The sequence below is a fragment of the Perca fluviatilis genome, chromosome 16 (assembly GCF_010015445.1).
Source record: "Perca fluviatilis chromosome 16, GENO_Pfluv_1.0, whole genome shotgun sequence".
Lineage (NCBI taxonomy): Eukaryota > Metazoa > Chordata > Actinopteri > Perciformes > Percidae > Perca > Perca fluviatilis.
The window spans coordinates 12561200-12575766 of record NC_053127.1 but is presented as its reverse complement, the minus strand read 5'-3'; the positions used below and the strand labels follow the sequence as shown (position 1 = coordinate 12575766).

General features: G+C 39.9%; 1 protein-coding gene across 2 annotated transcripts in view; it reads right to left on the bottom strand.

Moving 5' to 3' along the window:
- Window positions 1-14567, bottom strand: part of larp1 (La ribonucleoprotein 1, translational regulator) — a 59272-nt gene that overhangs the window by 12820 nt on the left and 31885 nt on the right. For both annotated transcript variants that reach the window (XM_039777151.1, XM_039777152.1), the window contains 6 exons: window positions 11843-12002; window positions 7767-7901; window positions 6977-7126; window positions 2996-3158; window positions 861-1005; window positions 5-179 (listed from right to left, as the gene is read on the bottom strand). In XM_039777151.1, the coding sequence (XP_039633085.1) occupies window positions 5-179; window positions 861-1005; window positions 2996-3158; window positions 6977-7126; window positions 7767-7901; window positions 11843-12002 (928 nt within the window). The remainder of the gene's footprint in view (window positions 1-4; window positions 180-860; window positions 1006-2995; window positions 3159-6976; window positions 7127-7766; window positions 7902-11842; window positions 12003-14567) is intronic.

Genomic DNA, 14567 nt, shown 5'->3' with positions numbered 1-14567 from the left:
TCACCTCTGGGCTCCTCGGTCATCTGCCTTGGGACAAACTCGGGGCAGTTGATGAGCTGGGAGAAATCGGTATGGGTTTGGTTTAGCATGGCAAGGCCCGGCAGAGGCCACTTCTCTGGGTCCACCTTCCGACGGATCTTCATGTCGATCACTTCCACTTCCTTACTGTCCTTCAAAGCCTGACAGGAGAGACGATGGGTCAATTAGTCTGTGCGATAACAGAAATATAGTACCACCTCTGCATAAGGATCTCACTGATGTCCAAGGACATGACAGGATTTATTTATGTAGCATTAGTGTTCAAAGAAAATGTGACATCAGGCGTTTTCTACTTGAGAAGGCAAATGTTTTTATGAAAAGCTTAAAGGTCCCATGGCATGAAAATTTCACTTTGAGTTTTTTTAACATTAATATGAGTTCCCCCAGCCTGCCTATGGTCCCACAGTGGCTAGAAATGGCGATAGGTGTAAACCGAGCCCTGGGTATCCTGCTCTGCCTTTGAGAAAATGTATGCATTTATTTAGATACAGTATTAGGTGACCACTGAGGCCTATATAAAAGCATCCCAACAGCAGCATGTCATGGGACCTTTAAAAAAGAGAGATAGCCTATGCTTTTCTATCAACTCCATGTGATTTTAAAATGGACATCTACTATCACACAGTCCTGTAATGTATCTGCTTTACTTTTACACCACAAACTAACCACACCAGTTTCCTAGATTTCTCCCAAATCTGGTATTCAATCAACTTTGGGTAGAAAACTGTTGTTCTGACGTTGTTTAAAACCAGTTTTGACTCCGCTAACCACATTATCACCTCAGATCATCTTTCTTCAACTTCACTGTTAAACGTGCTTACTTCCATGATGATGTTGACGTCGGTAGTGAGGGCCTGCACTCTGTGGAAACTGGCGACGAGTCCGATGGGCAGGAAGCCCTCCTGGTCCATCTTCCTCCGCAGGAAGAAGTCACGCTCCAGGTTGTCCAGGCTGAAGTAGTACTCACTACAGGGGGCAGAGAAACAGGGAAACTAATCAGCCGTTTGTTGCCGATCTTTTCTTTTCAACTGTTCCTGCGCCTAACATGGGAGGGATTAAGACGCAAAGAAAAGACATGCAAGGGAAATGAAGAGACTGTTAGGATAAATAAGAAGCACGGAGTCAGATGACCAGAAAAAAAGAATGAAAACAGGAAGAGACCACACTGGACTGCATTAATGAGATAGAAAACATGTAGTAAAAACACTGAAAACAGGCATTGCTTTTTCAAGTGTGCCACATGGAACCAAAAACCTTCCAAGGAACCACTAATCAAAACCAGTCTCCATGTAAGTTGATACAGATTTAAACTGAAGGGGGCACTGAGTGCACACAAGGAAACTGTTATGCTCCTTCAGTTAGGTGCCAAAAAAAAAAAAAAAACACTATCACACAGAGAAGTATCTTCATCTGCCAAACTTTAACTGCAAACCTGTTGTGGTTTGTTAAGGGGCAGAAGTTAAGGGGGGGATGCATATTTTTGTTTAAATAATGTTATTTGTGTATGTAAAATGAATCTGATTATAAACAAAAATTGTCACAACTTGAGAACAAGCCAGAGATCTCCAACTCTACCATGTACAGTAGCAAGGAGGAGTATAGTTGCATTTAATTTATTTATTTCAATCAAAAAAGAATCACAAAAAACATCTCATTGATGGCAGTCGACTGTTTATGATGACAAAGACCTGCTGAACAGAAACATCTTTTTGCTTTCATCATATTTGTTTCTTTTCTTGATTCAGATAATGAGACAAAATCTAATATGAACCAGAATCGATCAAACCTAAACAATAACCACCCCTATAGACCATCTCAAAGGGTTTCTGCAGTAAAGACCTTTTAAAGGTGCCCTGCAACACATATTTCATTACTTTGTGGTAATGTCTGAAGTTCTACCATGGACTCTGTGGAAAAAAAAAAAAATACCTTGGTTACCTTGTTTCAAGCCATTCTAGCGTGGTATAGAAAGCCTACAGGAAGACTCAGCTCAATTTCTGCTAGTTCTCATTAATATTTAACAAGCTAAGCTGTTTGAATCTGATTGGCTAACAGCTAGCCAACGAGAGCCTGGCTGTCAGAATCCTTTACCCAGCCCAACTGGGCGAGCTAATGAATAGTAATGAGCTCAGGCAATATGATGTCAGACTGACCAGCTTTTGTAATTGGCCTGATTTCTCTGCTTATTTCTTTTCAGTGGCTAGAGCTGACAGAGGAGGTATCAGTTAATTTTCACATTCACAAAACACACATGGACCTAACAGATTTCAAAAAATGCAAGTAAAAAAGTTTTTGTGTGGCAGGGCACCTTTAAAAAAAAAACCATAGAATGCCATTTAATACCTTTTTCAGCTTCATACCGGTCAACGAATGATTCACGGTACTACAGAAAAACCCTAATGGAAAAACATTTTATATCCAACATAGAAGAAAAACTAACTTTATTTAAGACTTTTTAATAAGGCCTTTTTTGAGGTTACCGTTTTTAAGACTTTGAGACCTGCAGATACCCTGATCTGAACAGCTTCCTTACATACTGCAAGCTTGTAGTCAGAACTGTAGTCAGGTAAGAAAACAGTTGGACAGATAGAATCTCATGATTTAATTTGTTTCAAACTCCCACTAGAGGTACTGTCGCTACAGTAGTGTTTGTTCCCTCAGTACGGGAGAAGGCAATGTGTAACAGTAACCATGTTATTTATTATTTTCTCTGTTTTGTTTCAATGCTGAGATCAGAGTTGTGAAAAGTTCTCTTCATTGAAGTTTATTCAGAGAAGAGACATGAAGATCTCATCATTTCTACAGCATGTCGGCAGATTAGATCGGACTGCAAACCTGAACTAAAGCTAAAGACTTGGATAAACAGCCACTGATAGAAAACTCTTGTATCTGGTACCATGTTCAGTGTTGTAGCACTACCTTTGTCTCGTTCCTGTAAGAGAGAAGCTAAACTTACATCTGCCTCTTGATGTAGTCCTTCAGCAGGTCCTGGTCGACTGAGTAAAGGTCGTTGCTGCTCATGTTGTCGTAGTAGTAGGTCACCGTGTTGCCAAACTTCTGGGCGTAGGGTCCGTCTTTCGTATCGTATGACTTGTAGCTGTAGTGGTAGTCATAGTGGCCTTGACAGGACAGAAGATGGACAGAGATTCAGATAAGGTCCTCAAATTCAAACCTCATTTAGTTTCTGAAATACCAAACTGTTTAAAATACCACCTAGACTAATAATTCATTGTAGATAACACATTAGAGCAGCTGCTTGGCATTTTCTGACTCCACAGAATCTTTCAATGCTGTTTAGACAATTTGTTTTTTAACAGTTACCCGTTTTCTTATCCTTCACATCCAATTAGCGTTTTCATAATGTCTCTTTCTCCACTAGTGAATCTTGTTCTGCTAAGCAAACCACAGGTAGTTTGGTTTTTGTAGTTTTCTTTACACTATTGGTATTTGATGGACGGACGAGTCAGAGTTAACATTATGTTGCTTAACTATACCACGTTTTAGTTTAATATAGCCGGGCGCAGTTTAAATATTTAGAGTTAAAGGTCCCATGACATGGTGCTCTTTGAATGCTTTTATATAGACCTTAGTGGTCCCCTAATACTGTATCTGAAGTCTCTTTTATATAGACCTTAGTGGTCCCCTAATACTGTATCTGAAGTCTCTTTTATATAGACCTTAGTGGTCCCCTAATACTGTATCTGAAGTCTCTTTCCCGAAATTCAGCCTTGGTGCAGAATTACAGCCTCTAATCCTGCACCTCTCTACTCTACAGCACAGCTCTCCCTTTCTCTCTTGCTACTCATGTGTTTTTGTTAGTTATCCAACAACAACAACCCCCACTACCTCCAGCCAGGCCACTTCAAACTGTGTGTGCCTGTCTGTCTATCTCTGTGTGCCTGATCACGTGTCTCGCTAGACACAGCTGAAAAGTCAAGACTGCCCAAATCTCCATAAACCTGAGTGTTTTACTTTGAAATGTGTTTTATTTTGTAAAGTATCCGGCTGCGCTGTGGCCTTCCTGTGTTTGATTACCTACCTAGCTTGACACATTCGCTCGAGGCAGGCGCAGCCTCTCCGCACCTGATCGCAGCCGATGTGGATAGACCGATTGGATTACATGGGCGCCAAAACGGAAATAGCTCCAGTTTGTTTTGGCTGTTAGAGTCCAACCATTCTTTTATTGAACTTTTCTCTCCATCGAGCAATTGTTGCCAAAATTTGTTTGAATTCAAAATATGAGACGTTGTGGGATGTGGGAGAACAGACTTCAGGAGCGAGAGACATAATCAAAACAAAACTGCAATCAAACTGCTCTTTCAGTATAGAGCAGAATATAAAATGTATACTAAAATATACATCCAAGTTGTAGGACACCTATCGCATGAAAAAGGTCTCAAATCTATTTCAGATATAATAAGAAAAACCTAAAAATATAAAAAAATGTCATCGTAAATATGGCATTAAAAAGAGATTAGAGAGTGAATGTAGTCAACAAACACGTGTGAGTGTACTCGAATATGTGGGAACAAACATGCGAGAGCCGAGTAAATACACAAAGACACAAAGTTCATCTGCTCAGCATTAACTCTGACCGTTTCTTCAGTGCTGCTGAAAGTCAACAACGTGTCCTCAAGTAGACGGGAGGGAAGTAAAACTGGACTTTATGGACAATCACTCTTCTTTTCTCTCACTTTTCTTCCCTCTTATAAAATTTAAGAAGGAAGCAGTGTTTTCTCTATCTCAGTCTGGGGAGGGGAGTAAAGGAAGGAGGAGGCAGAAAACAGAAAGAGTGAGTGGAAGGCGAGTAAGAGGAGGGGCAGTAAGAAAAAGCAATGTGTATGAAAAGAGAGTGAACAACAGGGAGGAGAGAGGAGGAGAATCCTGCCAAAACTAACAGGCCGTAGGGGAAACCTGCTTCTCCTGCTGGATCTAACAGGCCTTTTTCTTCATTCCAACACTCACTGGTTGTTATTGCACTTTTTTCTTTTCACTGTAGCCTCTGTGGGGCCAGCTTAGGTAACAAACCACCCAGTTTGAGAGCAGAAACAACCAGAACTACGTTCTGTAAAGATTGGCTGGACACTATTTTCTCAAACATGCTAGATTTTGTTGGCCAAAGTCAAGCTTTTCTGCCTTGTAGCAAGAAGAGGATGAAACAGCTAGTCTGGCACCTCTAAATATTACTAATTAACATATCTTGTTTGCTTAATCCAGGCAAGTCACAAAACCCTCCCCTAGTTTGCAAAGAAATACAGTACACTTACATAACTCCCCCTAAAACCACAAGTTGGTGTTCTTACATGTCTTTTGCCATTAAAAAGCTGTTTGTAAAGCTTTATTTACTATAGGCGTCACAGCTCTCATAGGGCAAACACACAAGCCACTACGAGCGGTGAAAAGACGTCTTATACAAGGTATAAGACGTCTTTTGGACAGTCTAATCTAATAAAATCTAATCTAAAAAATGTGTGGTGATTAACTCAGTTGTGAGGAGAAGTGGCTGTTTATTAGTTCATTGTCAAGCAACACCACCTATTGATGGTATGCTGAAGTTTCTCATTTTCTTCTTGATGAAGCATAAAACAGCATAAAAGGCAGAGTGATTTTTTATTAGCTTCAATGCTGAGATCAGAGTTGTGAAAGTTCTCTTCATTGAGGTTTAGTCAGAGAAGAGACATGAAGTGCTCATCACTTCTACAGCACATCTGCAGGTAGAGTCTGACCCATACATCGCCAAATGATGTAAGAAAAGTTTACAAAAATGTACATTTTATTGTGATTAAAGGAACACGCTGACTTATTGGGACTTTATCTTATTCACCGTATCCCCCAGAGTTAGATAAGTCCATACATACCCTTCTCATCTCAGTGAGTGTCGTAACTGTCTGACGCTCCCACCGCTAGCCTGGTTAGCACAGATGCTGGAGGTAACCGGCTCCAACTAGCCTACTGCTCCCAATAAGTGACAAAATAACGACAACATTTTCCTATTTACATGTTGTGATTTGTATAGTCACAAGGTGTACAAATACCATGTCACATGAGACACAGCCATCTTCTAACCGTATACAAACTGGGAACTATATTCTCAGAAGGCGAAGCACTGCTACTTCTGCTACTTGGGCGGAGTGATTTGCTCGCAGCACCTGAGAAGCAACGTGGTGAATTCGCCTGGAGTTCGCTCAGAGTTGGAGTAATATCACTCCACCCAAGTAGCAGAAGCAGCAGTGCTTCGCCTTCTGAGAATATAGTTCCCAGTTTGTATACGGTTAGAAGATGGCTGTGTCTCATGTGACGTTATTTGTACACACTGTGACTATACTAATCACAACACGTAAACAGGAACATGTTGGCGTTATTTTGTCACTTATTCGGAGCTGTAGGCTAGATGGAACCGGTTACCTCCAGGATCTGTGCTAGGCTAAGCTAGCGCTGGGGGCGTCGGACAGAGTTACAACACGCACGGAGATGAGAAGGGTATGTATCGACTTGTCTAACTCTGGGGGTTACGGTGAATAAGACAAAGTCCCAATAAATCGATGTGTTCCTTTGACAAAACAGCAGTTAATCCTACTATTAAGATGCGCATATATAACCTTTCTGCCTTTTTATCATGTTTCATTTTGTATTTACCACACACACACACACACACACACACACACACACACACACACACACACACACACACACACACACACACACACACACACACACACACACACACACACACACACACACACTATTGTTTCAGGGGAAAAAAAGGAGGCTGATGACCATATAAGTAAAGTCAAGAAAAGAAAGGGTTCCATTTTTGAAACCTATTTTGAGGACAGAAAAGTGGTAAATCTGTATTTTGTGTTTTATATGCATGTTGTATTTTACAATTGTTTCTATGAGTGTCTGTCTATGGGTGAAAAAAAAAAAACACACATACCTCTCCCGCCTCTGCCCCGCCCCCGACCTCTTCCTCTTCCCCGTCCGCGACCTCTGAACCCTCCGCGGAACGGCGCTCCCTCACTCTTCACACTGGACACCTCGTCGTGGTCGTCACGCCACTCCCGCTCGTACTTTTGACTGTGCCAGTCTGCAGGGAAACAAACAGCCTCTCCGTCAGCACAAACACATCGTCATACCGGACTAGCAGAACAAAACTACTATGAAAGGGAGTTTGCAGAGTTCTCTGCAGAATTATTACAGTTTTTAATTAGAAGAAAGTTAAGTTTCAACTTGAAATCTTGGGCTTACCAGCAGATGAAATGTCCTTAGCCGCCAGCACATTTCATTTTCACGGTAAATATAAGAAACCAAGTTCTCTTTACTGTGTACATTTAAACAGCTGAGCTATTAAAGCAGAAGTAGCAGATCAGTAGGCGCACACAGATCTCTCCACATCCTGTCGCTGACTCATGCACGCCATCTCATCCAGCTAAATGCAGTAAGGCCTGCCAATAGTTTAACAGCTACAGATGCAGAAATCCTGACAACCAGATCAACAAATTAAAATCCGCTGCTCATATTAAACCAGCTGGGTAGGATTTCACTTCAAAGTCATTTTCAGATACTTTTTTTTAGCATCTACTACCTGTCAGCTGCAGTGAGTACCCTGAAGAGGGACTTTGCGACTTAAGCAACTTAAGTGACTTTGAGTTCGTGAAAAGCGCTATATAAATTCAATTTATTATTATTATTATTTTCATCATCATCATCATCATCATCAGACAGACCTCTGAGATCATTCCTGGCGTTGGGGGGCAGACGGGGGTTTTCGTTCTGTCTGCTGTTGTTCCTGGAGGCCGAGCGCTCCCTGGGACCCTCGGACTTCACTTCGATCATCAGGGGAACCCACTTCTGCTTATTTCCTGTTTGTAACGACAGGGAGAGGCAACGCAGTTAGAAAACATTTTGTCATTTAGGCCCTGATTCAGCTTTGAATTCTGAGAGGTGTCTGCAGGAATCATCTAAATATTTCCATTAAAATGTTCTTTATCATACTCAGACGTTTTTATTGTCCTTCAAAACCAAATTCTGGTTTTAAAAAATATGTCAGCAAGGGGAACTTTTAGTAAAAATTTAGTTTATTTTCTGCCTAAAATACATTGAACTTTGAATGGACCTTATCGTTTACACAGTTGACTATAGTTGATCTACTACTGGATGAAAATTATTTTTCTTTACAATACTAAGAACAGCACCTACATTTACTGTGTAATGATCTGTGTATATGTGTCTGTTTAATTGAGGATGCTCTCATTTATTTTTTAAAGGCAGCCTAAGAACTAAATTCAAGACTTTTGAATGCCTTAAGACCTTTAAAGCCATTATTACTTGCTAAACAGTTTTAAAACTTGGGGACCTGCAAATGCCCCGTGTATAAATATAAGATGTGCAAAGGTTTTGTCTCCATTGTAACTACTTCAGATAAACAGTTACTGTCAATGATTATTCAAACATTCATTGAACTGTCATTCATTGTCAATGGGACAGTCTCTCAAGTAGAAATCAAATGCTTACTGTTGGATTAAATAATGATAATAAATATGTCAAACCTTTCGTATCACTACTTATGAAGAAAGAAAGGAACCCAGTTTGCCCTCAGGATACAGCCACCAGTAGATTCAAAATTCCCAGTTGTCCACTTTTACCAGTTTTACCAGGAAGATGGATTTTTGGGATACAATAGCACCTTTGTATACTGGAGGGTTAGCAGATTTTCATAAATTTCATTATGACGAATTGCGATCATTACTGCAGAGTCTTTTATTGGTGAAATAGCATAAAGTCTGCTGCAGTACCTCAGCTGGCCAGCAGAGTGCATCAGTGATCTGCTGTCTAAAACATTTGTGGATGTGTAAGTATGTGACAGATAACAGACGCAATGGGCGAAAGGAAATGAAATGACAGACAGTTTTAACTGACGTGGCCCTGGGTCTATCTGCTGGCTGAGTAGGTAACAGAGGGAGGTAGGGTAGGAGGGAGAGAATAAAGGGGAAAAGAAGAAGTATATATAGACCTGCAGATTACACTGTGGCTACGGAGTCACGAATACAGTAGCCAAAACATAAAATACTGCTAGAATAACATAAAAAAAGCTCACAACACTTTATGCAGTAGCATATTTTGACAGCAGCAATGTGGGAAATCAGTTTAAGGGACAGCAAGATGACAGACCTAAACTTTAGACCAACAGCCCGTTGTTGATTGATTGTACGATTCATCAAGCTTAGAACCCCCTCAGAGTGAACGTCAAACAACAGCCAAAGGGCAACCAATTTAGTTTTTTGCATAAATGCTGAGATCAGAGTTGTGAAAGTTCTCTTCATTGATGTTAAGTCAGAGAAGAGACATGAAGTGCTCATCACTTCTACAGCACATCTGCAGGTTAGATCTGACCGATACATCATTAGCTGACGCAATATTTTATTGTTTTAAATAAAACCGACTTAAACTTGATATTATATAGGTTTATGCTTATGCACGTTCTAAAAACACATAGCCTAACTGAACTGGTAAAAGGGTTCCCTGGGGTGAAATCCTCACCATTGCCTTTTGTATGTTAGCATTGTTTCAGGGAATAATAAAAGGATGATGATCCCCAGACTGAGGCAGAAGTCCCCCAAACAAACAATTATACAATTTTTGGGTACACTGAGGATAGTCATGTTGCAATGCTCAGAAAACATGGCAGGCGGGTGAGGTTTAGGTTTGTTGGATCACATTTTAAAAAAGGAAGCTGTATTTGACTTCAAGTGTAAAATACCTTGCACTTTAAAACGGACTAAGAACATCTGCTTGCAACATTATAATTTGATTATTACAATAAGTAATGTTAATTTCAACTGTCATTGAAACACCTTAACGTTAAAGTCACATCTTAAGTAAACATCCATTAAAAAGGAAATAGAACAAAATAAAAGGCTAGTCTTGGTTCTCTAATGGGGACACATGATGTCCACTCTCCCAGTTATTGTTGATCGGCACAGTTGAATTTTGACACATCAACAGTAAACTGGGAAACTTTGTGATTTGGGGTAATGGGGTAAAATAATAAAACATTGTATGTTTAATCAGAGGATTAAAGCAGTTTGTGTCCATACAAACACTGACTGTACTGCCCTCACCTCGTCCTTTATAGCCGCGTTTCTCAACAGTAAATAATCTGTTGAGTTTTTGATGGTTATTATTTTTTCCTTTTAAATGTAACTGCCTAGAAAACAAATCAGAAAATAATATTCCTCTCATTCACAGCACTGCAGCACTGTCTCTCTCTTCGCCCGAGCTCAACACACATCTGCAGCCGGTCTTTTTGAGTCGGAATGTCGACAGCAAAAGCTTTACTTTAATTTCAATGTTATCAAACATAACCTAAATCAATGCTAGAGTACTTACTTGTTTTATGAATGAAGTGATACAACAAGCTGAAGCAGCAGTGCAGTGTGCGTTTGACCAATCAGCTATGTTCATCCCTGCAAACCCCACCCCTGAAAGTACTACTGGACCATAAAAAACTGAACAACACTAAGTCTCTACTTTCTGGTTGATGCAGATTCTTACAACTTGAGGGTTATAAACTGGCCCGAGTAGGGTGCCAGTGTTAGTTAACCTGACGCGCCAGATGGTTTGTTACACAGAACCATCTGGAAAGCCGTCATCAGAAACTGTTTGGAAAAGGGCAGGCACTTTCAAAAAAAACTAAAAAACAAATAACTTGCAGGCGACTGGATGAACCATCCGTCTATCATGCCCGCCATTTTTGTTTTAAACTAACGGTGGCAGCCATCACATGCACCTTAACCACGCCCGTAGCTGCCAGTAGCCCCTTACCACAACTGATTCGGTAAGCTGGTAGTTCAGACACAAACATTACCTGAAGCCTGACAAGATGGATTTTTGCGTAATATGAAGGTTTGGGTACAGTTCCCATTTTTAATCAATTCATTATTCATTTATTACACTTTTATTCTTGTATTCATCTCTTATTCTATTTTAGCCTTTTATTTTATTATTTTCTATCTCTTTCATGGCTGTTTTAATTGCTCTTTATTGTTTTATGTAAAGCTTTTTAAATTGCCTTGCTGCTTAAATGTGCTTTAGAAATAAAGTTGCCTTGCCCGACAACCTCCAGCCTGCCAGTCTGTCACCAGGGCACAGAAAACCCTGTTGTGCCCGTCTCCGAGGAAGTGTCACGGCACCGCGACTGCTTTCGGCTTGCCATTATATTATATTGCAGCGAACGCTGTCTGCGTGGAGCTTTGAAAAGTGTAACCATACTCGCGACTGCTTTATCTTCATTGCCATCACTGTGACTTGAACAAGGTGCGGAGGAGATGTAGTTTCGCTCCGTCTGCTGGGTTGTCGGAGAGAGGACAGTGAAGCTCGCGCTTACACGCTCTCAGGTACCGAAATTTGGCACAGATTGATTAAATGTGAATCGGTCCTTGGGAGTACCGACGTAATTCGGTAAAAAGTACCGAGTTTGGTACCCAGCCCTAGTGATGTGGCGTTTTGAATCTGGCGTGATGTCGTGCTATATGCAAGAATCCAGCTGCAGTGTAAGTGTTGTTACCTCGATCAAAAACCCTCTGTATGGTGGCCATTTTGTGACATCTCAAACAAAAGGCCACTCTTAAGGGTGCTTAGGTTCAGCTGCAAGTGAGTTAACAGGACTACAGTTACCACGGTAACTACTGTTGGATGTTAACATGCTGCAGATGCTAACTTTAGCACATGCCACTGTTTAGTATTCATTTCTTGCTTGCTAAAAATAGCATGTTAACATGCCAGTCCTCTTATCCTTATTCACCTTTTTTCTTCGGTCCGTTCTTCTGGGAGTCGTCGTCGCCATTCTTCTCCTCTCCGGAGTCGTCCGACTTGGCCTTCAGGTTCTCCTTGCTCTCCTCGTTGCTCTCCCTCTTCTCCTTCGACTCCTTTGACTCCTTCTTGACGGTCGTCTTCTTAGGAGCCTGGAGAGGAAACCGGTTCAGACATTTAAAAAAGGGTTGTAGAAACAGCTCGGTCCATCAAAAGAGGATTGAAGACCTATTTAAACAAGACAAGAATTATTGGGGACTTCACACAAAACTATTTTTGGGCAACACATTTTTTACAGGACATGAAATTGACTGAAATAAGTGCCACAGATGCCATGTTATATGCTCACATATTCACACATTCAGATTTAGCAAAGTGGAATCTGAGCTTAAAACCATATATCATTTTGGTTAAACATGCACAGGATTCCAGTCAGGCAATAGACCGTTTGCTTAACACCTCCCCCAAACAGTGACTAGCAAGCGATATATAATAACTATTAATAATAGCTATGCTAGTCATGTCATGCCAAAGCATTTGCCTGTGACATGTAGCTTTAGCCTACATTCATTCAGCATGATATAATGTAGCCAATTGAAGACCATTAAAATGATTCAGACTGAGACTACATTATCAGCCAAATCACAGAGTTAATGTCATCTTAATAAGCTAGCTACAGCTGATAAAAGTTGCTTACAGCAGTTGTCTTTTCAGCCAGCTAGAAATGAGGTGTTTTGTTTACCTCTGTGAAAGGCTGACTCTTTAAAAAAATTACCAAGAATTTTGAACGGTAAATAACTACGGGAGGGTCTGGGCTTAGCAAACAGTCGACTGTTGCAAATGACTGGATGTTTCTTAGGCAATATCACAATCAGAGCATATGTAGCAGCAAATACTGCACTCATTTATAAAATTCTACTAGTATGCAACCACCACCAAACGTAACATTCATAATTCGTAACAAAAGCGTAAATAAATTCAGTGAGTATATTTCAAAATATACCGTTTTAGTATACCATACCCAACAAACTAGCTTGTGGAATAAACTGATACCAGCACATAAAACACATTTTGCTTGTAGAATGAGAGGTTTTATATTCAGATAGATCAAAACAAACAGAGCATCTTATCCATTCATGTTGAAATTACAAATACAACCTTCTCAGCGCCACAATAAAAGTAAAAGAGACAAGGAGGACTTTACATGTGGTTTAGAGGTGTCTTTATCCTATTCAGTTTCATTACAGTCAAATGTTTGACTGCAGCAGAGCAACACTAGTACTACACCACTGTCCTGCAGCCAAGCCAGAGCAAACACACAGTAACGGACACAGGGTAGTTCACCATTTATGAATTGCCTTTGCTGGTTATCTTTTTCTCACAGAACTGATATGAGTGTATTCAAATCAAACAAAGTTCAGCCGCTCATCTGTGCTACGGCAGCTCAGCTATCAGCAACACACACATATCTGAAAAGTTTGGCACTCCTGAGGGATTTGCATAGGAGTCATACAAAGCATTCAACTAAAGTTGAGTAACATTTCAAGCCCCAAACCACTCTGTCCACATAGACACGCTGTGACATGCTCAGTCTTCAAGGTATCACCTCACAAACTAATCACACTGAACTATAAGTCAAACATGCACTGTAGTTCCTAACAACATAGTTAATACTGAGTTGCACCAAACAGCAAAGCAGGCACGAGCAATTATGTTGTGCAAATTATAACCTTTATGAAATATAGCGGTTTTAAATGATTGTGATTCGACTGGTGGAGAAATCGCCTTTCCAAATCTACCTAAAGGCTGCAGTGCTTCTGATCCTTGCGCACTTTACTTTTGGTTGCTTCCAGGGTTATTAGTGCGTTGAACGACATTTTAGGGCTTTTAATGAGATGCTCTTTAATACTATCCACTTCAGGGGTAAAGGAGGATCTACCCAGGCTACATATAAACTTCCTGTGGAACCTACAATTACAGTTTATCGTTTAATTTATCCACTTTATATATATTATTCCCAATATGGTTTTGCTAAATACGTGTATTGTGTTAAACCCTTTTCAGACATGTTATATGGAACAGTGCTGGCTTCATCTATCTTATCTGTTAAAGAGATGCCTGTCATAAAAAACAAAGGTGTCAGTTATGTAAAGGTTTGTTATGGCCATTAGTCCCAATACTTGCCCAATTACTTGGATGCACCTGGGTGCAAGAGGAAGCGGTGTTCAGTTATGGATTTTATATATTTATTTATTTATTTATTTATTCCTCATTCAATGCGTTTCTTTATTTTCATGACTATTTACATTGTAGATTCTCACTGAAGGCATCAAAACTATGAATGAACACATATGGAATTATGTACTTAACAAAAAAGTGTGAAATAACTGAAAACATGTCTTACATTTTAGATTCTTCAAAGTAGCCACCCTTTGCTTTTTTTGATAACTCTGCAAACCCTTGGTGTTCTCACAATGAGCTTCATGAGGTAGTCACCTGAAATGGTTTTCACTTCACAGGTGTGCCTTGTCATGGTTAATTAATGGAATTGTTTCCATTATATATATATATATATATATATATATATATATATATATATATATATATATATATATAGGGCTGTATATATATATATAAATATTGTTATTTTTTATGTAATTTTTGGATATTTAACTCGTAAAAAAAATTAACGAAATTAATGTAGTTGTGTTTGTTTA